The 22,033-nt window shown below is 38.5% G+C and overlaps 3 protein-coding genes across 3 annotated transcripts; all 3 read right to left on the bottom strand.

Moving 5' to 3' along the window:
* Window positions 1–287: 287 nt before the first annotated feature.
* Window positions 288–1,220, bottom strand: LOC116598790 (olfactory receptor 149-like). Its single transcript, XM_032358113.1, has one exon. The coding sequence runs from the start codon at window positions 1,218–1,220 to the stop codon at window positions 288–290; it is 933 nt and encodes a 310-aa protein (XP_032214004.1).
* Window positions 1,221–7,196: 5,976 nt separating this feature from the next.
* On the bottom strand, window positions 7,197–8,162 carry LOC116599301 (olfactory receptor 8G5-like). Its single transcript, XM_032359100.1, has one exon. It carries the CDS (start codon window positions 8,130–8,132, stop codon window positions 7,197–7,199), a length of 936 nt encoding a protein of 311 aa, XP_032214991.1. The 5' UTR covers window positions 8,133–8,162.
* A 10,979-nt stretch (window positions 8,163–19,141) lies between these two features.
* LOC116598789 lies at window positions 19,142–20,104 on the bottom strand. Its single transcript, XM_032358112.1, has one exon. It carries the CDS (start codon window positions 20,102–20,104, stop codon window positions 19,142–19,144), a length of 963 nt encoding a protein of 320 aa, XP_032214003.1.
* Window positions 20,105–22,033: the final 1,929 nt, after the last annotated feature.

Genomic DNA, 22,033 nt, shown 5'->3' with positions numbered 1-22,033 from the left:
AAGGGCTAGAGTAAGGGGAAAGAAGCAGAGAATGTGGTAGGAGGAAAATAGGAGAAGAAAATGGAGTGAGGAAAAGAAGGACTAGTCTCTCTTGCGAACTGGAAAGATATCATCCTTCCTGGGCAGGATAATTTATTAGTTATGTGAACTTAATTCACTTTATGACTTCAAATCTTAGCTTCTTTATCTGCAAAAGGGGCATTGACAATATCTGTGCTCTACATCACACAAAAGGAAGTATCTTTGCAAGCAGTGTGATGCTGGTAAAGTATAGCTACCAATCTCTATCAGTTCCCAGGAAGGAAGGCTACTTGCTGTAGCACATTCCTCAGAGATGATTTGACCTCCTTGTTCCTGAGGCTGTAGATCAAGGGGTTCAGCATGGGGGTGACCAGGTTATTCAGGATCTGGACAGTTGCATTGAGCCAAGGATTGGGGGTGGGCTGCAGGTAGATGAGGACAACTGACATAAAGGAGAGGAGGATGGCAGTAAGGTGGGCACTGCAGGTGGAAAATGCCTGGCGTCTGCCTTCAGTAGACTGAATCTGCAGGATGGAGCAGACAATGCAGCTGTAGGATGTGAGGATAAGAAGGAAGCAGCTGAGGGGCATGAGGCCCACACTGATGAACCCCACCATCTCCAGGGCTGAGGTATCAGCGCAAGCCAGCTTCAGCATCACCGGGATATCACAGCAGAAATAGTCCACCTCATTGGCGCCACAGTAGGGCAACTGGAAGGTGAGAGCGGTTAGAAAGGTGGCCTGAATGCAGCCAAAAAAGGAGGTCCCCACGGCCAGGCTGGTGCACGCTCTGTGGCTCATGATCACCATGTAGCGCAGAGGGTAGCAGATGGCGACAAAGCGGTCATAGGCCATCACCGTGTACAGGAAGCACTCAGTACAGCCCAGGAAGTGGTAGAAGAAAAGCTGGGATGCACAACCTGCATAGGAGATGACCCGGCTGTTCCCTGAGGGGTAGAAGAGCATCTTGGGGGAGCTCACAGAAGGGAAAAATATGTCACACACAGACAGTTGACACAAGAAGAAGTACATGGGGGTGTGGAGCCGAGTGGAGGAGATAATCGCAAGGAGGATGAGCAGGTTCCCCAGAAGAGTGAAGATGTAGAAGCCCAAAAACAGCACAAAGAGCATGCTCTCCATGTCCTTCATGTGGGGGATGCCCAGCAGGATAAATTCAGTCACTATTGAGAGATTCCTCATCTCTGTCAGATGTTGGACTTCACAAAAGAACAAAGGTATCCAACGTGTGAACACTGATGTAAAACTGAGTTCTCTGATGGATGGGATGGTTTCATGTTTAACAAACAATAATCAACCTTATGTAAAGGAATTTCTACATAAAAAGATAAAGAATAAAAATTCTTGACTATATTCTGAAAACTTTGGCTTTGATCAAGTTAGGTTAAGTTCACTATATTTTCTTACCCACAGATTATAATTAAAAACTCTGGAAGTGGGGCACCTGGGTGGCTCAGCTGGTTAAGCAGCTGTCTCTTGATTTCAGTTCATGTCATGATCTCAGGGTCCTGGGATTGAGCTCTGCATCAGGCTCTGTGCTTAGTGGGAAGTCTGCTTGAGAATTCTCTCTTCCCCTCCCCATGTCCCTACCCCTTCTTGTTCTCTCTCTCCTTCTCTTTCTCAAATAAATAATTAATCTTTAAAAAATTAAAATCAAAATAAAAACTCTGGCAGGGCACCTGTCTGGCTCCGTTGGAAGGCCATGCAACTCTTGATCTCAGGGTTGTGAGTTCAAGCCTCATGTTGGGTGTAGAGATTACTTAAATAAATAAAACTTAGGGGGAAAAAATCGCCCTGGATAAAATACAAAATGCATTTACTTAAAAACTCTGGAAAGTAAACAGAAGGATTGTGAAAGGGAGACAAATCCTGGAGAAGCCCACACAGATATGTTTCCACTTTTTCCTCTTTTCTCTTGTGCTTTTGAGCTGAGAGAGGGGGTGGGTGGTTACAATTACAGAATTGTGTGGTGGCTGCTCCAGATGCAGAAATTCCAATAGATAACCAAGTATATCCAATAGATAATTCCATCTTTTTGACCTGAGAACCTGATAAAAGGTGTTTCCATGATCAAAGAGTGTGAGGGAATCCCTGGTTCCCCCCCTTCTCTTTTTTCTTCTAGTTCTGCCCCAAGGCAATTCTATAATTTATGCGGCAGCAGTATGGACAATAAGAATCTGGAGACGAATTCCAACTTCTGGAATTCTGGAGTCTCACATTGAAGAGCGAGAGGAAGAGAATATTTGTGTAAAAATAAACATACTGGACTATATATTTATGATGTATTTTGAATGTTTGTTATACTTTAATAAAGCTGTTAAGTTAAGGAAGGGAAGAGATAGAAAGAAAATAACCCCAAACCAACATGTAGTTGCAATGCTAGATGCAGAGAAAAATGAAGACTCCAAAGAAAGGGTCAGTGACATACTGGGGGGGCGGGGAGTCATCTGTGTTTACCAGCAGCTTGTTTCTTGTTACTCACTTTAGACATACTAGAAGAGTCTCTGTATGAACTTCTGACTTAACCGGACTCTGTCCTTTAAGAACTTTCATCACAGCCTCACCCTGGAAACCTTCCTCCTTTGGTCAGTGAAGACTCAGAGTTCTTTGATCCTTGACTGTGACTAGGCACAATGATTAATTTGCCCTTCCAGGTGCTATCTCTAAGACAATGAGTCCATGATCCTCTTGATTTCTAGTCCTTTCCAAGTATGAGTCATCTTCAAGAACTAAAAATCTAGCAGCTCCCAATAATTGGAACCCAACACTTCAGTGGATAAGAATCAGATGGTGTCAGTGACAGATGAGAAAAAAAATCTAAACATTCATAGTATTCACAGGGAACATGGTGGAATTTTCTACAGTATGATAACAAGATAACCCAAGTCATGTTCTCGGGTACCCAGAAGAACACAGCATATCACAGCCACAGGAGCTGAAATTACGTGTTTATAAAAGAAGGTGCCAAGAGTATATACCATCAAGACTTGAACACACTCATACCCTCTGGATCTGTCTTTCAGATCCCTTTGGGCATTTCTCATGATCCCATCAGTGGTAGCTCTGAGGGAGCAATTAGATCAAAGTTCATCACATTTACCCCAAAACAAAATAATAATAGATTTGAAAGGAAAAATATCTCCATCCCTTCTAAGTCTGCTGGCCTGGAAAATGGACTCCAATACTGAATTCAAGGCTTCAGGCTAAGTACTTGTTTTTTGCCTCCCATATTTGCCTGTCTTTGCCTGTGGTAATATGGCAACACCCTATTTCATAGTATGTAAACATTTCTAGGACTATGTAGATATTTAAAATAAGTATCACTGTTGCAGATAGGTTGTAATAAATAATAAGCAATTATTTAATTATTATATTACATGTTTCTTCTAGAATTTCACCTAACAAAACAGCGTTAATAAAATAAGTACATTTAAAGAAAGATTATAAATTGGTAGTGTGTTTAAACCATCCCAAATGAAAATGGTTTGTTTTGTTCTGTTGGTTTTTTTTTGTTTGTTTGTTTGTTTTTTTAATAACAGTAATATGGTTTGAGCATTTGCCAGGTACTATGCTAGTTTGTTCTTTTGTTCTTATATGTTTAAATTTAAGCTTCAAAACAACCTTCTAAGTAGGAGAGGAATAAAAGCACCAAGAAATTTAGAACTTGATCACATAGCTAGAAAAAGACTGCTGAGATTAAATCCCAGGTCTGATTCCAGGCCAAAGCCTTAAATTCCCTCATTGTGAAACCTCCTGAGATATTTGCATTAGAAAAGAAGAAATGTGGCACTTGCTTTCAAATTCTTGAGGAGGTGCTATACTGAATTTTTATGTACTTTTTCATGGTGAATAACCAGTAAAAAAGAATGGAACTAAAAAAAAGTTAGGTTTCATTTCATTATAGAAAAAAAATTAATGGGATAAGATGCCTTGTGAAGGATTGAGTTTTTAATCACTATAAGAGTTTAAGTATGAGTAAGATGACATTCCTGCGGAGCGGTAATGACTTTGTATCACTAATTTGAATGCAAGATTACCCTGTACATCCTTAATGTCCTTTACAATTTTGAGATTCTTTGATTTTATTATATTGTTCATCTTTTCAATATATCTGAGAAGACACAATAAAGTTTAACAAATGGTTCTTCTAATGAAGAAGGATGAGACCCCTAAAGAAGGCCTCTAAGCATAATTGGTCTGGGCTCAAATGCAAAATTCAGTAGATATGAAGATAGCAGTGTTTGTCTCATAACACTAAGTGTATCTAGCTTACCAAGCCTTTAATGGTAATGGTAAGACTGGAATTCTCAATATTTTGGTGCCAAACATATGGAATAAATTCATACTTGTTTTCTTTTTTTAAAGATTTTATTTATTTATTTGACACAGAGAGAGAGAGTACAAGCAAGGGGAGTCACAGGGAGAGGGAGAAGGAGGCTCCTGCTGAGCAGAGAACCCAAGAAAGGGCTCCATCCCAGAGTTCTGGGATCATGATTGAGCCAAAGGCAGACGCTTAACTGATTTAATCACTCAGATGCCCCAATTCATACTTGTTTTCTAGAATATACTGTAGCTAAACATCAAAAATAAAACAAACTCCAAGATAACCTAAGTATCATATATCCTTAACAAAAAAGGAATATTAAATATGACCTAAAACTGAAGGGAATTCAGGATATCACTAAATCTGGATAATGAATTATAGTAGGTCAAAAGATTTTTATTTGTTATAGATTCCATTTAGGAAACCCCAGTAAGGGAAATGAGCACAAATCATGGTTTATAATGTTCTCTGACTACACTTTTACCCCATGAATTGACACTTAAGATACGTTATCCCAATTCACTTTTATGCCCCCTTTTTATTTTTTTTTTTAAAGATTTTATTTATTTATTGGACAGAGAGAGAGATCACAAGTAGGCAGAGAGGCAGGCAGAGAGAGAGGAGGAAGCAGGCTCCCTGCTGAGCAGAGACCCTGATGCGGGGCTCGATCCCAGCACCCTGGGATCATGACCTGAGCCGAAGGCAGAGGCTTAACCCACTGAGCCACCCAGGCATTCCCCCCCCCTTTTTAAATAGTTCCCAAAAAATGATGTGGCTGACAGAATGGTTAAAAATTCCATTGTGGGATGGTGTGGAGGAGGAAGAGATAGACAAAGAGAAGGTTTGAGCAGAGAAGTAAAGGGCAACTTTCCCCAAGGTCATGTCTTGGAGTCTGAGCAGAAGACTCTCGAAATGAGCATTTATATTTGGTTGTTTGGATGTCACCGGATAGATTTTACTAACATTGGGATGGAACACAAAAAGAAGTGGCTGCATAGATAGCAAAACACTAGGTGGAGAATGTTGGCGGTTGAAGGAAGCTCAGTGATAATGATCACTTGAGTCTGTGAACAGATGACTTTAGGATTCTCAGTGTTTCACTGATCACAAGCCCAGTGGTATTGTGGTTTATGTGCAAGAGTGTCATTCACATCCAGCTAACCCTGAAGTTACCCATCCGATAAGATAAAATGTCTCTGAATCTCTTTTCTCCAGGATTTTTTCAGATTCTTCCAGGGATTGTTGGAGGAGGTACTCTGTTTCTTCTGAAACATACCTCTTTACCTCTTTCACTTTCTAGCTTGTATATAGACTAGCATGCATAAGGACTTATGCATTTAACCTTAGAAAATTAAAGAACTCTAGAGGCATAGCCATTAGCATGGTAGTAAATAGCAAAAGAAAACATAATCCTGAATGAGCAAAAAAATAGATTGTTATAACAGAAAGAATAAATGTAGAGAAACCAGAAATCTTAGGATTTTTTCCTAACTTCCCCACATGTTTGTTATTTGAGCTTAGAAAATAAAAGAGAGGGGTGCCTGGGTAGCTCAGTTGTTTGGGCATCTGACCCTTGGTTTTGGATCAGGAGGTCATGACCTTAGGGTCCTGAGATCAAGTCTTGCATTGGGCAGCACCCTCAGCAGGGAGTTGCTTCCCGATACTATTCTACCATGTGATTTGCCACATCAACCCATTAGATTTCAAATCTACTTAATTTTGTTTAGTCTCTAAAGCATATATGAATTCAAGATACTTGAATATCTTGTTTCAGGTACTTCTTGACTATTAACAGGACTTAATGACTTAAAAAAATCAGATATTAACAAGTTACTATATCTGTGTTGTGATTTATAATAGAACAAACTCGGGACTAGTATTTCTTAATCCTTGTATAGGAACAACAAAGGATGCTACCAGTTATCTTAAAGATCCTCAAAGAATTCTCCAAAGTTACACTTAATTGAACTAAAACCAGAAAGCCATATGTATCACTTAAAGTTTAATAGGTGAAGACCACATTGGCTAAGTGCTGGTTTTCATATAAATATTTTATAGAGGGAAAGCAATTACCAAGAAAATTATCAAGGACCTATGAGGTAGTAAGCATTCTGCTATTTGGAGATATGGTTGTGAACCATATGTGCAGGGGTATCCCTTAATAGAGCTTACAGTCTAGTGTGAATTTGCACAATAAACAGACCATTACGAGCTGGAATAATAGATACCAGAGCAGGAGGATATTGGATCGGGCACAATAACAACAAATTCATGGGTCTGTAACTCAGATTTTCGAGTTCTGATTAAGTTTCTTAGGTTTGAAATAGAGGAAATAGTTCAGAAAAAGAATGTATGGGGTAGGATATGGTGGGAAAGAGGCTTTCCCAGATTAGAGATGCAAAAGCTAAAAATAGAGGTCCAAAAGCTGAAGATTACATCATCATATTGCTACAATTTTCATTGTCTTTACACAGGAAAAAGGAAATTTTGAACCACTGCTAGAAGATACCTTCATTACGGCTGAGAACTGAGTTTTTAGCAGTTGTACAAAGGAAAAGGGGCGGGGGTGATGGTAACAGCATTAGTGAGTGCGTCCCTATATCCAGATCATTCTTAGTACTTCCAGTCTGTGTCTCAGAGATACTCAGAAGAGAAAAATCGAGAGAGCAGTGACATCAAAAGACCATAGGATTAAGAAATAATGTCAATAGAATCCCACTAAATGAGGCTGTATATTGGCAAATGGGCTAAATTTAAACATATCAATTCATACAACATTGAAACAACAAGAGACAATGGCTTAGGCTAATAAAAGATCCTCACGTTATTTCTGATCACAAGAATATTCTTTTCTCTAACACTTTCTTCAGGGCAACATTGACATCCTTATTCCGCAAGCTATAGATCAGGGGGTTCAGCATGGGCACAATGATGGTATAAAACACGGAGGACACTTTCCCTTGGTCCATGGATCCCACAGATGATGGCTGCAGATACATGAAGGCAGCAGATCCATAGAAGACAGCCACAGCTGAGATGTGGGAGCTGCAGGTGCTGAAGGTTTTGGACCTGCCCTCAGTGGAGCGGATGCGGAGGATGCTGGAGAGGATGAAGGTGTAGGAGCTAAGTATCATCAGGCTGGGGGCAAGGATATTAATTGCACTGAAGACTAGAATCAGTAATTCATTGACATGGGTATTAGAACAGGAGAGTTTTAAAAGGGAAAGAAGATCACAGAAATAATGGTTGATCACCTCAAATTTGCAGAAATGAACCCTAAACATGCAGCCTGTATGAACAGATGCACAAACCAGGGCTATAACATATACTCCCCAAATCAGGGAGAAACAAGCCTGATGGGACATGATGATATTATAAAGCAATGGGCTACAGATGGCAACATAGCGGTCATATGCCATTGCTGCTAACATGTAACACTCTGCAATAGCAAAAACAAGGAAGAAATAGAGCTGAGTCATGCATTCAGGGTAGGAGATGACATTCATCTCTGTCACAAAGTTCACCAACATTTTGGGGGTAATGACAGTGGAATGGCAGAGATCAATGAAGGACAAGCTACTGAGGAGGTAGTACATGGGGGTGTGCAAGTGAGCACTGAGCCGTATCAGCGTGATCATGCCCAGGTTCCCCACCACCGTGACCACATAGATTCCTAGGAAGAGGAAGAAAAGGGGCAGCTGGAGTTCTGGTTTCTCTGTTAGCCCAGCGAGAATGAACTTGGTCACTGTGGAATGATTTCCTGCTGCCATTTTCCTCTGAGTAGTTTCTGAAGGGGAGAGAAAAAACCATAGTTGTTGCAAAAAACTTCATTATCTTTCTCTATTTAGAGTAGGGTACCCCATGTAGATGAGTCATGGTTTAGATATCCTCTTGGTCTGTAAGATCATTTAACTCTGAGTCAATTTATGTAAGTAGAATTCATTGTGGTTTTTAATGTTTATTAATCCTCATTTCCAAAAATAATAAATGTATTTCATATAAAGATAGTTATGTTTTCGGGCACATGGGGGTTCAGTCGGTTAAGCAGCTGCATTCAGCTCAGGTCAAGATCCTGAGGTTCTAGGATCGAGCCCCAAGTCACACTCCCTACTTTGCGGGGAGCCTGCTTCTCCTTCTCCCTCTGCGGCTCCCCCTGCTTGTGCGCGCTCTCTCTCTCTCTCTCTCTCAAATAAATAAATGAAATCTCTTTTTAAAAAATAGCTATATTTCTTATTACTGAAAACTCAGTAAGTGTTTGTTTTCCAGTGTTGAATATTTCAATGATCATCAAGCCAATATTTCTAAGTGGAGACTTAGAAACTTAAATATTTAGAGAAGCCAATGTAAATGAGTCACACTGACTTCATGACAACTTGGGAGCACACGATACCAAGGGGAATAGCCTGCAATTAACTTCTGGTAGAAGTGGACACAGGCCTTATTATTTTCAGACCTTTCAGTTTTAAAAATAATTATCAGGAAATCTGAATATCTACATAAAATCTTCAGATATTTCAATATTATTAGGAAGATGAAACAACACCTACAACCATTGCTGTGGGACAGTTTGGGCCACCAGGACTGGCCCACCATTAGTGGGTTCATGGTCCTGGAGCAGGTACTTCTGCCTTTGCTTGAAAAAGCAGTATGAGTAGTGGTTAAATGGTGGGCCTTCAATTCAGATTTAGAGACTATCATGCAGTTTCTAGCTTATACAGTTTTGACTTTGATGAGTCGAACGATCTCTTTGAGTCTTGGCTTCTAAATCTGTATAAGAGAAATAACAGTATTACCAACCTTCTAACAAGCTGGGAGAGATTTACCAATCAGAGAGTGAACATCCTCAGTTATTGTGCTTACCTATTAACAGTTCATCAGTTGCAAAATAAGTTATCAACTACTCACTTCAAGTTACAGAAAGAAATTTTCTTTTGAAGCAGAAATGTTAATATCTCAATCCTTCTTTCTCTGCCCTTCATCTTTTCTATGAAGCAGAAGCATAAAATTAGAAAAGACAGAATTACAAATGTCCTCCCCTACTCAGTTCAATGACAAACAGGTGGTTTTACTATTATATGTGCCCAAGAGCACTCATGCTCTCTCTTGCTCGCCCTGAAATAAATAAATAATAATTTTTTTTAAAAAAGGAATAAATCACAAATGCCTGCAAGAAGACACACATCTCAAAAACACTGTGTTTTTTGAAATAAATTGCACGAAATTTGCCTTTAAAGTTTGGAGGTATTCATCCAGGTAGTTAACTAGAACAGCGGTTTTCTTTGTGTGAGAATTTTTAGCAAGGGACTGGATTTATTTAATAGATATCACTGATTTTATCTTTCTTCTTAGTTTTCCTAAATTGAAATTTCACTGTGTTCATCCACTTTGAAGATGATCCAGTGTTTTGTGTCAAGTGTTTCATGATGATTTCTTTAACACTAAAAAGTATTTTGGGGGGTGCCTGGCTGGCTCAGTTGGTTAAGGGTTCTACTTTTGATTTCGGCACAGGTCGTAATCTCAGGGTCTCATATGGGGCTCCATGGAGAGGTTCTCTCTCTCCCCCCCGACCTGCTCCTCCTCCTGCTCTCTCACTCTCTTTTTTTCTCTCTCTCAAACAAATAGATAAATAAACCTTTAAAAAATATTTTTGATTAGCAGAGATTTCTGCTTGTTTACTCCTAAAACTGGCAAATTATGGTACTTCTCTTTTTCCTTAATTTCTCATTCTAGAAGATTTTCAATTTTATTAATTTATTTAAGTAAACCGACTTTTAGCTATGTTGGTTTTATGAAATATATGTTTTATTTTCTACTTAGATTATTTCTAATAGCTATTTTATTCTTTATTAATGTCTTTTTTTGAAATAATTATTTTTCTTAATTCTTATTTTATTTTTTTCAGTGTTCCAAGATTCATTGTTTATGCACCACACCCAGTGCTCCATGCAATAGGCACCCTCCACAATACCCACCACGAGGCTCACCCATCCCTCCACCCCCTTTCCTTCCAAAACCCTCAGTTTGTTTCTCATAGTCCATAGTGTCTTCATTATGATTTCCTATTCTTTTCCTAACTTCTTGAAATGGACAGTATCTTCAGCTTTTATTTTTCTTCTGGTATGTACATATAAATTATACATTTCTCTCGAAGCCCCATTTTAGCTTCATCTCACAAGCTTTGATATAACAAATTTAAAGTATCATTTCTGCTTCACTTTTTCATTGTCCCATGGATTATGTGGAAGTGAATTCTTAACTTTCCAAAAGTTAGGTTTTTGGGTTTTTTTATTTGTTGGTTTGTTTTTAACTAGTCCTATTTTTAAATGTTTGTCTTAATTTCATTCTGGTCAATGAACATACTGTGAATTACCTAAATCATTGCAAATCGCTTAGAATTCTTTATATTGAAGCATAAGGTCAAGTACTTTTTTTAAAGATTTGTTTATTTTAGAGAGAAAGAGCAGGTGAACAGGGGCAGGGGGAGAGGGAGAGGGGGAGAATCTCAAGCAGATTCAGTGCTGAGCATGAAGCCCAACACAGGGCTTGATCTCACGACCCTGAGATCATGACCTGAACCAAAATCAGGAATTAGATGCTTAACTGACTGAGCTACCCAGGTGCCCCATAAAATCAGTTTTTATAAGTATTCCCAATGGATCTTAAAATACGTTGTTTGTTTTTGAGAGGCCTGTGATGCATATCATTTCAATTATGTCCACTTTACTAACAATGTTGTTTAGACTTTGCATATGCATAGTGATTTTTTTGTCTGTTATTCTAATAGTTGTTCAGGTAAGTGTGTCAGTGTCTCCCACCAAAGTTTCTGATTTGTCTATTTATTACTTCAAGCCTTAAATTAAAACCTGTGTTGTTATGGAATGGCCCCCTTTATATTTAGTAATGTGTCCTGGTTACAGTCTCCATTGTCTGATATTAATACATTATCATGACATTTATTTTTGGCTAGTGTTTGCAGAGCATATAATTTTCCACCTATTTATTATTTCTGTGTATTTTTTTTTGAAAGAGGCAACAAATGAAACAATTATTTTAAAATAGCATCACATAAAATAGCAACAGGTAGCTATCAATACTTAACATCAAATCTAACAAAATGTGTGCAATGTTTATACACGTAATCTTTTAAATTATTTTGAAAGAAATGACAGAAAGCCTTAATAAGGACAGAAATTTACCATATGCATGGATTAGAAGATTAAATTGTATATAGATATCTCTCCCAAATATAGGGATACATCAACATATTTTATTTCCCAGGTAATTACTTCTAAACAGATAATCAATATGTTAAGACATCAATAGGCTCCTAATAGGATCATTTTAGCTACTTCCGGTCATCTTACAGATTTATAGAAAATATCAGCTTAGTCTGATATTGAAAGAGAATTAAGATATTGATTCTCAGTAGGTTACAAGATTGCACTCTAGAAACTCAAGCACCTTTTAATGTGCTAGCTTTCATCCTCTGTACTCCTTTCTCCTATTTCAGAGGAATTCTGTGGCAAGGTCCATACTTCAGTTGTTCAGTGTGAACATGATACAGACACAAGCATACCTTGTAACCTCATATAGGCAAGTGGCACAGCTGAAAATAGTAACAAGATGTGGGTAACACAGAGTACAGTGGGCTGGTTTCTCTACAGCCAGATGTAGAAGAACATATTTGAACCCAGAGTGTTCAGAGATTTCTCAATATGGTTCATCAGAGCTACCTAGGGAGATTACAGTACTTACAAAAAATGGTGAATGTAAACATGATTATGATGAAAAACAAAAGTTCCTGAATCACCCTCCCTGTGCTCTTAGTCCTGTTTCTGAGAGATGACCTAATTTCTGCAGGATAGCTCTGATAAAGTTTTTTTCTTTCTTTCTTTTCTTGTTTTAAAAAGATTTTATTCATTTATTTGAGAGAGAGAGAGAGGTAGTTCGAGAGAAAGGCAGAAAGAGAGAACTAATGTGGGGGGCGACAGAGGAAGAAGGAGATGCAGACTCCCCACTGAGCAGGGAGCAAGAGAGACTCTATCCCAGGACCCTGGGATCATGACGTAAGCTGAAAACAGATCCTAACAGACTGAGCCACCCAGGTACCCTGATAAGATTTTTTCTAATGGTTACATCCACAGCTCTAAATAATTTGTTCATGTTGCTATTTCTAGAATTATCAACTTTGAACATTAAACAAACTTCCCATATTACAGGTGGAATTCCTTTTTATTTAAAAGGTAAAGAGGTGACTACCACCTTCTACCTCATTCCTATATCTGGTAGCTGGATTCTATTTTTGATGTTTTCTTAATCACTTTTGGATCTTTAAAAATATTCGCAAGACTCTTTATTTATAACTTCCAAAATTCTCTCACTTCATCTGAAGAGATTTTGTTTGTTTGTTTAATACAGAATTTCTACTCTTATCCTAGACATTGTGAATCGGAATTTCTGAGGGTAAGAAAATTTACAGAACTGAACTTTCTAAAAATAAAGCTAGAAGAAAACAAACAAAACTATCAAAGTAATTCTGGTGATTGTTTGGAAATCATTGGGTTAAGAAATTAAAGTCAGCTTAGTGGTTCAAATGGAGAGCTTCAGGACTTTCTATTTTTTTTATTTAATTAAGCAATCATTACTGGGAGACAGCAAAATGCCAGGCACTGAGCTAAAGGATCACCAGGACAATGAATCCAGACACTGAAAATAGTCCAAATAAACAAGTTAAAATATGGTAGAGAAAATAATTGTTAACTTCTAATGTCAGTTTAAAAAAAATTATTCAGATACAAGATATGGGGTATGAAGGTGACTCCTATGAAAACATAAAATAAGCATATTTCTTATTAAATCAATATAGTCCATAGAATAGGGGATGATACAAAAGGTGATGGGAGGGGTGCCTGGGTGGCTCAGTCAGTTAAGTGTATGCTTTCAGCTTGAGTCATGATCCTGGGGTCCTGGGATCAAGTCTGGCCTCAGGCTCCCTGCTCAGTGGGAAGTCTGCTTTCCCTCTCCCTTTGCCCTGCTCCCTGCCCCACCCCCTTGCTCAGGCTTGCGCGCTCTCTCTCTCTCTTTCTCTCTCTCTAGTAAATAAATAAAATTATTTTTTTAAAAGGCAATGGGAGATTTTTACTTCATTTATAAAAATGCTAGACTATGATAATGAATAAGACCTATATAATAGACCACATAAGACCTATATCATAGCTTCCCCACCCCTAACTCAAGCGCTACAGAATTGGAATGTCATGAAATGATCACAGTGGTGCTAAGGTATGGGTTTTAGCCACTAGTTGGGGTAGTGTGGATAGCCTCTGAGCTGGTCACCAACAGCCACAAACTGTTTCACCCACTTACCCCATTATGCCATATCAATATTAAATATTCAGCATGTGGCATGAAGCTAGGAAGCTCTGTGCTCCACTTTTATCTATAGCTCTGTATTAGTTTTGAGTGTCCTTTTTTGAGGAGGGACATTGACAAGATAAAGGGCATTCAGTAGCTGTCAAGAGTTTGGGAGATACTTGAGAGAAACGGGATCACTTGCAGGCATCTTTATATAACCTAATAAAAGCAAATGGGAGAAGAGTTTCCTGTGTGTAAATGTTCGAAATATTGTAAGAATATACCCTTTAACCAATGTAAGGAAAAATATTCTAACATTTGAGTTATTAGAAATGGAATGAGCTATTTGTTACTAATGATAAACTACACTCAACCATAAACCAGATGATGGCACTGGAGGCACTGGAGAAAAGATTTCCTTAACTGAATTTGTAATAAAGTACAAAAATCCACTCTTTTGCCTCTCTCCACCCTTAGTTCTTGTATCCTCTTCCTCTGCCACAAACCACTTGGCTTCTTTCAGTTTCTGGAATATGTCATATCTTCTCAGCTGTCGACCTTATTTGCTATTTTTTCACATGAAATGGCTCCACCAAACCTATGTCTCTCTGTTGTCTGTTAAATATTGTTTTTCTTTTCAAATCTCATTTAAATTGAAGTAATTATGGAAACTTTCTCCAATTATTTATAATTGATTGGACCTTTCAATGAAATTATCAGAAAACTGCCATTTCCAAACAGCACATTTTCAGACTTGCACTACACTGTAAGTCCGATGATGGACCAAATCAAACGTATTCTCCTTTGTGTCCCAAGTCAAGAGCACAATGTTTGGCACATTATAAAAGGGTTGAAATAGCATTTTATGAACTGGTCAATCCATACATATATTGAGGAATTTTTGCCTAAATTTCAAAGTAATTACTTCCAGACTTTAGTAGGTCTCAGGTCACAGGCTGAGATGAGCACACTCACCTTTCTTCTTCCTAGAAACCTCAATGCCAAGAGGAGAATGCACTCATTCTTGGTGCTGGGAGTCTGCTCCAAGTGCTCTCTTGGAGAACTGAAAGAACTGCTGCTGCTTTAAGTGCTGAGAGGGCAGGCACAGCCACTGGTCTCAGAGCCCCCTTCAAACCTGGCTTGTGTCACCAGCCAGCATCTCTAACTGTAGGTCTCCAATCTGTGTTTCTCCAGCTTCAGGATAGCAAACTCCTCCCCTCCTCTGAACGGTTCAGATTACTGTGCTCTGAAGGTTGGTCTCAGATGTAGGCATACCAGGCACCAAATGACCTGGAGACAAATACTCTGGAGGATTTCCATGTCTCAGGGAACAAGCTCTTGAGAAAAGAAGCAGTTGCAGTTGTCAATTTCCAGTTATGTTAACTTGTCCTTCCAGAGGGACTCTTTGGTCAATTCTGAATTTGTCAATTAGCGCTAAAGATTTGTTCATAGGATCACCTGAGGATTTTTTTTTTTTTAATGTAGATTCTGATCCAGCAGGTCTGAGTGGGATTTCAGCTTATGTATTTCTTACAAACTCCTAGCCTGGGCTTTTGGTTCATAGTCCCCACTGTGAATAGCAGGATTTAGAGAATCTAAAGATAAGATACTGACAAGGTATCTTATGCCGAATAGGGTTACAAATTTTAAAATAATGAATTGAATCATTAATTCCTTGCACAAAATATGTTTATTTTATGCTTAAGTAGGTCATATGCTTACTTGATTCAAAAGTCTAATCTATGTACAATTGAATTTTGAGGTTAGGGGACAAGAATTCAGAATATTGATATAATATTTGCTTTTTAAGGTGGTCTTTGTTATTAATAATCTCACTTGCTAACTTGTGCATTTAAAGAAAGTATTTTATTATTAAGCATCTCTGTTTCATATTGCTTTTTCTTTCTTATATGTTTTCACACAGTTTTTTCACTAACAGGAATATTTGAAAACATATCAATATGAATCAAGGTAAATTGGATGCTCACAAGAGAAGGGAAATTCTTAAAATATGGCTAAATATATCAGGTTTAATTCTCTTTAAAGGAGTTTAAGGTTGGGTTACATTAGATGCCCATTTTAGATGCACATTTCAAAACATCAAAAGTTTTATTTTTAATCTCAATACCTAGGGTGCACTCCGTATCAATTACATCAAAATTTTAAAGTCTGATGTCAGATATCAATATTTGCTAAAAGATTCTCAAACTTTAATGTGTACAGGAATAACCCAGGGAACTTACTCAAATGCAGATTCTGAAATAGTAAATATAGTGTATGGCTTAAGATTATGCATTTTTAACCAAGTCTCAGGCTGGACTATGGACCACCTTAGGAACTAAGTGATAGATGATCTCTTATTGCAAATCCCTCCCACTATAATTGTTTCAGATGCAAGCAAGATCCCACATGTCCACGCATCACAAATCTTCTTTTAGCTTTGGAACAGCAGTGGCTGCAGGATTCTGGGATTTTTATGGGAGAATATTATGGGCTGAGAAAGCCACCTTACAGATGAGCAGACTTAGACTGTTTCCTTAGTGTGCTGAATAAAGCAAGTGGGAAGAGAGCTGGAACTGGGTTAAAGTCAGACATGGGAAGGGTATGAACAGATCTTTCTATAAAGGATTGTACAATAATGAAAATTATTGAGATTCATGGAAGCTCATTTTCCATTCTGGGAGGATATGTGTACTGATTCAGGAGAGAATACATATATAAAGAAAGAGAAATGAGGGGACAGGAAGTTGGGATGTTACCAAGGCTTACATGTCCCAGTTGTGTTGCTGTGAATTGTTACCTAGGGTTAGTGAGCACCATCTTGAGAGTTCTACTATCCTCCTATCTAGTAATCCAAATGAGAATTGTGTGTTCACCCTCATACTCTCCTGTACCTTCGACTCACCTCGATTCAACCATGTCTGAACAATCTACTTTTCAAAAATCTCTTAAGAGACTCCTTCCTTCTAGCTCCATTGTCACTGCATACAGTTTCTTTCTTAGAACAATTAAATGGCTGCTGATGAGTCTTGATTCAGGCTTAATGTCTCCCTACCCATCTTTCACAACACCTTAAGTGTGATACTACTAACATGTAAAACTAATTGTTTCAGTCTCTGCTTTAAAAACGTTTAGAAGGGGGCGCCTGGGTGGCTCAGTGGTTTAATCCACTGCCTTCGGCTCAGGTCATGATCTCAGGGTCCTGGGATCGGGTCCCGCATCGGGCTCTCTGCCGAGCAGAGAGCCTGCTTCCCTCTCTCTCTCTCTGCCTGCCTCTCCATCTACTTGTGATTTCTCTCTGTCAAATAAATAAATAAAATCTTTAAAAAAAAAAAAAAACGTTTAGAAGGGGTGCCTGGGTGGCTCAGTGGCTTAAAGCCTCTTCCTTTGGCTCAGGTTTATATGTTTATCTCAGGGTCCTGGGATCCAGCCCCGCATCAGGCTCTCTGCTCAGTAGGGAGCCTGCTTCTCTCTCTCTCTCTACCGGCCTCTCTACCTACTTGTGATCTCTGTTAAATAAATAAAATATTTAAAATTAAATTAAATTAAATTAAAACATTTAGCAGCTCCCATCACTAAAATAAGAAGTTATGGGGGATCCTGGCTCAGTTGGTTAAGCTTCTGACTTCAGCTCAGGTCATGATCCCTAAGTCCTGAGACGGAGCCCCACATCAAGCTCCCTGCTCAGTGGGGAGTCTGCTTCTTCCTCTCCCTTTGCCCATCACCTCACACCACTTGTGCTCTCTCTCTCTCTCTCTCTCTCTGATATAAATAAATAAAAATCTTTTAAAAATTTTTAAAAAATAGAGTGTTGTCTTGTAGTGATCCAGAGGTGATTCATGAGATGTCCTCTGTCTACTTCTCTCTTTTAGTAGCTTTACATATTACCCAAAATATGACATGACCTTCTGGTCTGTAGAGATTTTTCCCCTCTTTCTTGAAGAGACCATTACCTTTCATTTAATCTGTATTTTATATAAGAGCTGTCGCTCCAGTAATTCAAGGGTCTACCCACCAGGACTCTTTTTGTTTGTCCTGCGTGAGCCCAGTTGTGTCTGTTGGGCAGAGCACTGGACTTGGACTCATGCCTAAGACAGGAGCTGCAACTGAAGCCATTTTAGTGATTTTCCCTTCCACTTTTTTTTTTTTTTTTTTTGACTGATGAAAAAGTCAAATAAAAACTGTGAGGACTTTTTGAAAACGAATGCTTGACATCACTGAATGAACAGATAATGGAATGCAAAGGTGGTAAAGATATATCTTTCTGTCCTAGATTTTGAAAGTATAGGTAAACACTGCAACTTGTTCTATCAGCACACAGGCCATTGACCTGACAACAATGAGGTGGAGGGTTTGAACTGGGAAGAGACAAAGGACAACTGAGTGTTCCAGAATATTATGTAAATCCATCCTACAAGATGTTCAAGGCCCGAAAACAGAAGAACAAAATATGGAAGGACAGAAGAGATGTTTCAAAGAAAAAGCTGACATGAAATGGCAACTCTTTCTCAATTATTGGGCGAAAGAGGAGGAACCGCCTGAATACGACACAACTGAGCAAGATATTTGGCTTCCGTAGCATTTACTTCATACTCAGCTGCAGCATCACTGGTATAAAGATAAGACAAAGTTGTTTGCACTGCTTTTATAAAAAAAAATGTTGTCCTCAAGTGTAATAACTTGAAACTCTATGATGAGAATGAGATTCTAGAATGAGTCTCCATATTTGCTATTTTCTGGCTTTGATCAGTACAGGTTTGAAAGATTTTGATTGTTTTCATTGTAGTAAATAAAATAAAAGTGAAAATAGCATTGAAATTCTAGGAAAACATCAGTCACATAGGGAACTGGGAATGATGTATGTATAGAAGGAAATTCTCAGGATGTCTTAGACCTATCTACAGGCACCTAGGACCACAGTACTACTCTGAATAAAATTGTGGGTCCTGGAGTCAATTTTTTCAGGCTGATTATTTATTATGTTTGGGACCAGGGCAATTAACCAAACTAAATAAACTTCTATTTCCTCATTTTTCAAAGAGAAATAATACTAGGGCCTTCCCTGAGGGAATACTGTAAATATTAAATAAGGTTATTCACTTAAAGTGCTGGGCACACTTGTTGATATTTCATAAACTCTCAGTAACAATTACAATTATTATCTTCATTATCATCATCATCATTCTTATTATTTGTGTTATCATTAAAAATAAAACTAAGGTTCCTTTCATACTCAAGAGTCTTTGATTTTATTCTTAGTATTTCTCCACTCATAATCACTCCAATAAGCCTCAAAGGAGTGGCCTGGAGCAGAATTTAGGAGATGTGTTATATGGGAGAGTGTCATTGAATTTCCCAACATTTGAACAATAAACTTAACATGTTACATATATTAGCAAATTAAAAAACTGTTTCTGACATGACATCATGATATTGATTCTATTCCTGAACACTTTCTACTCTCCAGAATTTTCTTCAGGGAAAATTTGACATCCTTATTCCGCAGGCTATAGATCAGGGGGTTCAGCATGGGCACAATGGTGGTATAAAACACGGAGGACACTTTCCCTTGGTCCATGGATCCCACAGATGATGGCTGCAGGTACATGAAGGCAGAAGATCCATAGAAGAAAGCCACAGCTGTGATGTGCGAGCTGCAGGTGCTGAAGGCTTTGGACCTGCCCTCAGTGGAGTGGATGCGGAGGATGCTGGAGAGGATGAAGACGTAGGAGGCAAGGATTGTTAAGGCAGGAGTCAAGAGGTTAAATGCACTCAAGACTAGGACCAGTAATTCATTGACGTAGATGTTGGAACAGGACAGCTCCAAGAGTGGGAAGAGATCACAGAAATAATGGTTAACCACATTGTTCTTGCAGAAAAGGAGTCTCATCATGAAGCCCGTGTGGATTGTAGATCCAATAATGCCCAAACTATAAACTCCTACTGTGAGCCAGAAGCAGAAGTGAGAAGACATGATGACATTGTAAAGCAGGGGATTACAGATGGCAGCATAGCGGTCATAAGCCATTACAGCCAGCATGTGACACTCTGCAATAGCAAAAACAAGGAAGAAATAGAGCTGAGTCATGCATTCAGGGTAGGAGATGACATTCACCTCTGTCACAAAGTTCACCAACATTTTGGGGGTAATGACAGTGGAATGGCAGAGATCAATGAAAGACAAGCTACTGAGGAAGTAGTACATGGGGGTGTGCAAGTGGGCACTGAGCCATATCAGCATGATCATGCCCAAGTTCCCCACCACCGTGACCACATAGATTCCTAGGAAGAGGAAGAAAAGGGGAAGCTGGAGTTCTGGTTTCTCTGTTAGCCCAGCAAGGATGAACTTGGTCACTGTAGAGTGATTTCCAGGGTCCATTATCTCCATAACAGATCCTAAGTTTAAAAGAGAGAAAATGAAATTCTGTGTAGATGTGTGTGTATTTGAGTGTGTACACAGGTGTTTGTGTGAGTATATGTGAGGAGAATAATTCCGTGGAGATCATGATTTTGTTCCTGACTAGAGGAGATTCATAAAGCAGGAATATCTTGAGTCTTTACTGCTCATCAGTCAGTGACTCTGGTTGAACTGCAGAAGGAATTATAGACTTCAAGAACCTCATAATTAAGATATTTCCTAACTTGTTAAGAGAAAACACCAATTTCTATATTTTTTAAGTCAATCAGAAGGGACATTACTACTTTTATTTCTGAGGACTCTTTCTTCTCCTATGTTCTATATGTATATTATATTAATGTCATGCTTGTCAAATGACAGTTTCAACTTATTCAGAATAGCATATGTTTTCTATACTGAGTAAATATACGATTCATAAGTATGCAAAAACTCATTATGCTACTCTGAGGTATTTTTCTTACTAGTACTACAACTCAAAATAACTGAAGGACTGAACAGCTCCTGATATCTTTCCACTAGAGACTCTCTCCTCTATATGTCCCAGCTCTCTTCCTCTAGGCCTATCACCCCATGAGCAGAAACATAACTGCTTGACAGACATCGTGCTGCTATTTCAACAGCTTTTCCCAGAACAAGGAACCATTCCCCCTTCTAATTTAGTCATCCCAGTGTGTAATATAATGGCTTAAATGGAGGCCATGTATTCATTCCACCTATGTGACCAGGGGTACAGTGGTCTATGACTGGTCTAAGCAATTTGGATTTCATGGTTGAAGTGGTGGAGGTCAGAAAATTATTCATATTCTCAAAATGTAAGAAGGGTTTTTTAAAACAAACTCTAGGTGTTACTTTTATGCTGGTCTTTTCTTAAGTCACGTATTTTGCCTTTGTTCTCTATAGAATTCCAAGGTGGTGAAGATGTGGATTACTAGTACGTGTGCAAATACACTTAGAAATTTTAGGTTATTCAGCCTATACTAATCTAGAATATGACGTGTTTTTTTTAAAAAAAGATTAATGTCACTTTAGTTTAGATTTGAAAAGAAAATGAGTAGATTCAGGGAAACTGAGTGGCTCAGCTTAACAGCTGAGTGTCTGCCTTTTGCTCAGATCCTGATCCCTGGGGTCCTGGGGTCAAGCCCTGCATCGGGCTTCCTGCATGGCAGCAGTCTGCTTCTCCCTTTCCCTCTGTGCCTACCCCCTGCCCTGCTCCTGCTCTCTCTCACTTGCTCTTTCTCAAGTAAATAAATAACATCTTTTTTTTAAAAAAAAAGAAAGAAAAAGGAAAACGGAACAGTCTAGAAAATGTAAATTCTTAATCTTATGTATCTTTCAAGCAACAGTTGGAGTCGTGTTTTTAGTTGGGGGTACAATACTTTATGTGATAGCAGAAAAATTGGCAAACTGCAGAAAGAATGATCTAGAAATTTTTCATTTTAAGAATGGCTCAAATAACAAGATATTTTGTAGCAAAACAGATTCATGTGGCACATGGCAGGTTCCTCAATCTTCAACAGATTGCTTTAGTTAGGAAGCACCATACTTAACTGCCCATGTCTCCAAAAGAATGAAATAAAACTGCTTGAAACTCTGGAGAGAAATTTTTGGTTTCACAACAAAGATAACAGTCTCTGAAATACCTTGAGCTTATCGTCAGAAATGTTTGAAGGTAGCCTAAATAACCACTTTCCAAGCTGATTTTGTTTAAGGACTCAAGCGCCTGATGGGTGATTGGATTAAACCATCCTATCACCTCTTCCAGTTCCACTGTTTTTCTAATTCGAGTAGGTCTTGACTATTAAGTTACACAAGATGGATTGCAATCTCTACTCAACCCCAAATTTGCTGTACCACTTTGGGATAACTATATCCACTCTACGACCCTCTGAAAAACAAAAA

Source organism: Mustela erminea, chromosome 9 (assembly GCF_009829155.1).
Source record: "Mustela erminea isolate mMusErm1 chromosome 9, mMusErm1.Pri, whole genome shotgun sequence".
NCBI classification, from domain to species: Eukaryota; Metazoa; Chordata; class Mammalia; order Carnivora; family Mustelidae; genus Mustela; species Mustela erminea.
The sequence above is the reverse complement of the archived record's forward strand: the minus strand, read 5'-3'. Positions and strand labels throughout refer to the sequence as shown.

Excerpts from the sequence above, each read along its gene's own strand:
- LOC116599301 (XM_032359100.1), bottom strand. The coding sequence starts at position 8,132 with ATGGCAGCAGGAAATCATTCCACAGTGACCAAGTTCATTCTCGCTGGG.
- LOC116598789 (XM_032358112.1), bottom strand. The coding sequence starts at position 20,104 with ATGGAGATAATGGACCCTGGAAATCACTCTACAGTGACCAAGTTCATC.
- LOC116598790 (XM_032358113.1), bottom strand. The coding sequence starts at position 1,220 with ATGAGGAATCTCTCAATAGTGACTGAATTTATCCTGCTGGGCATCCCC.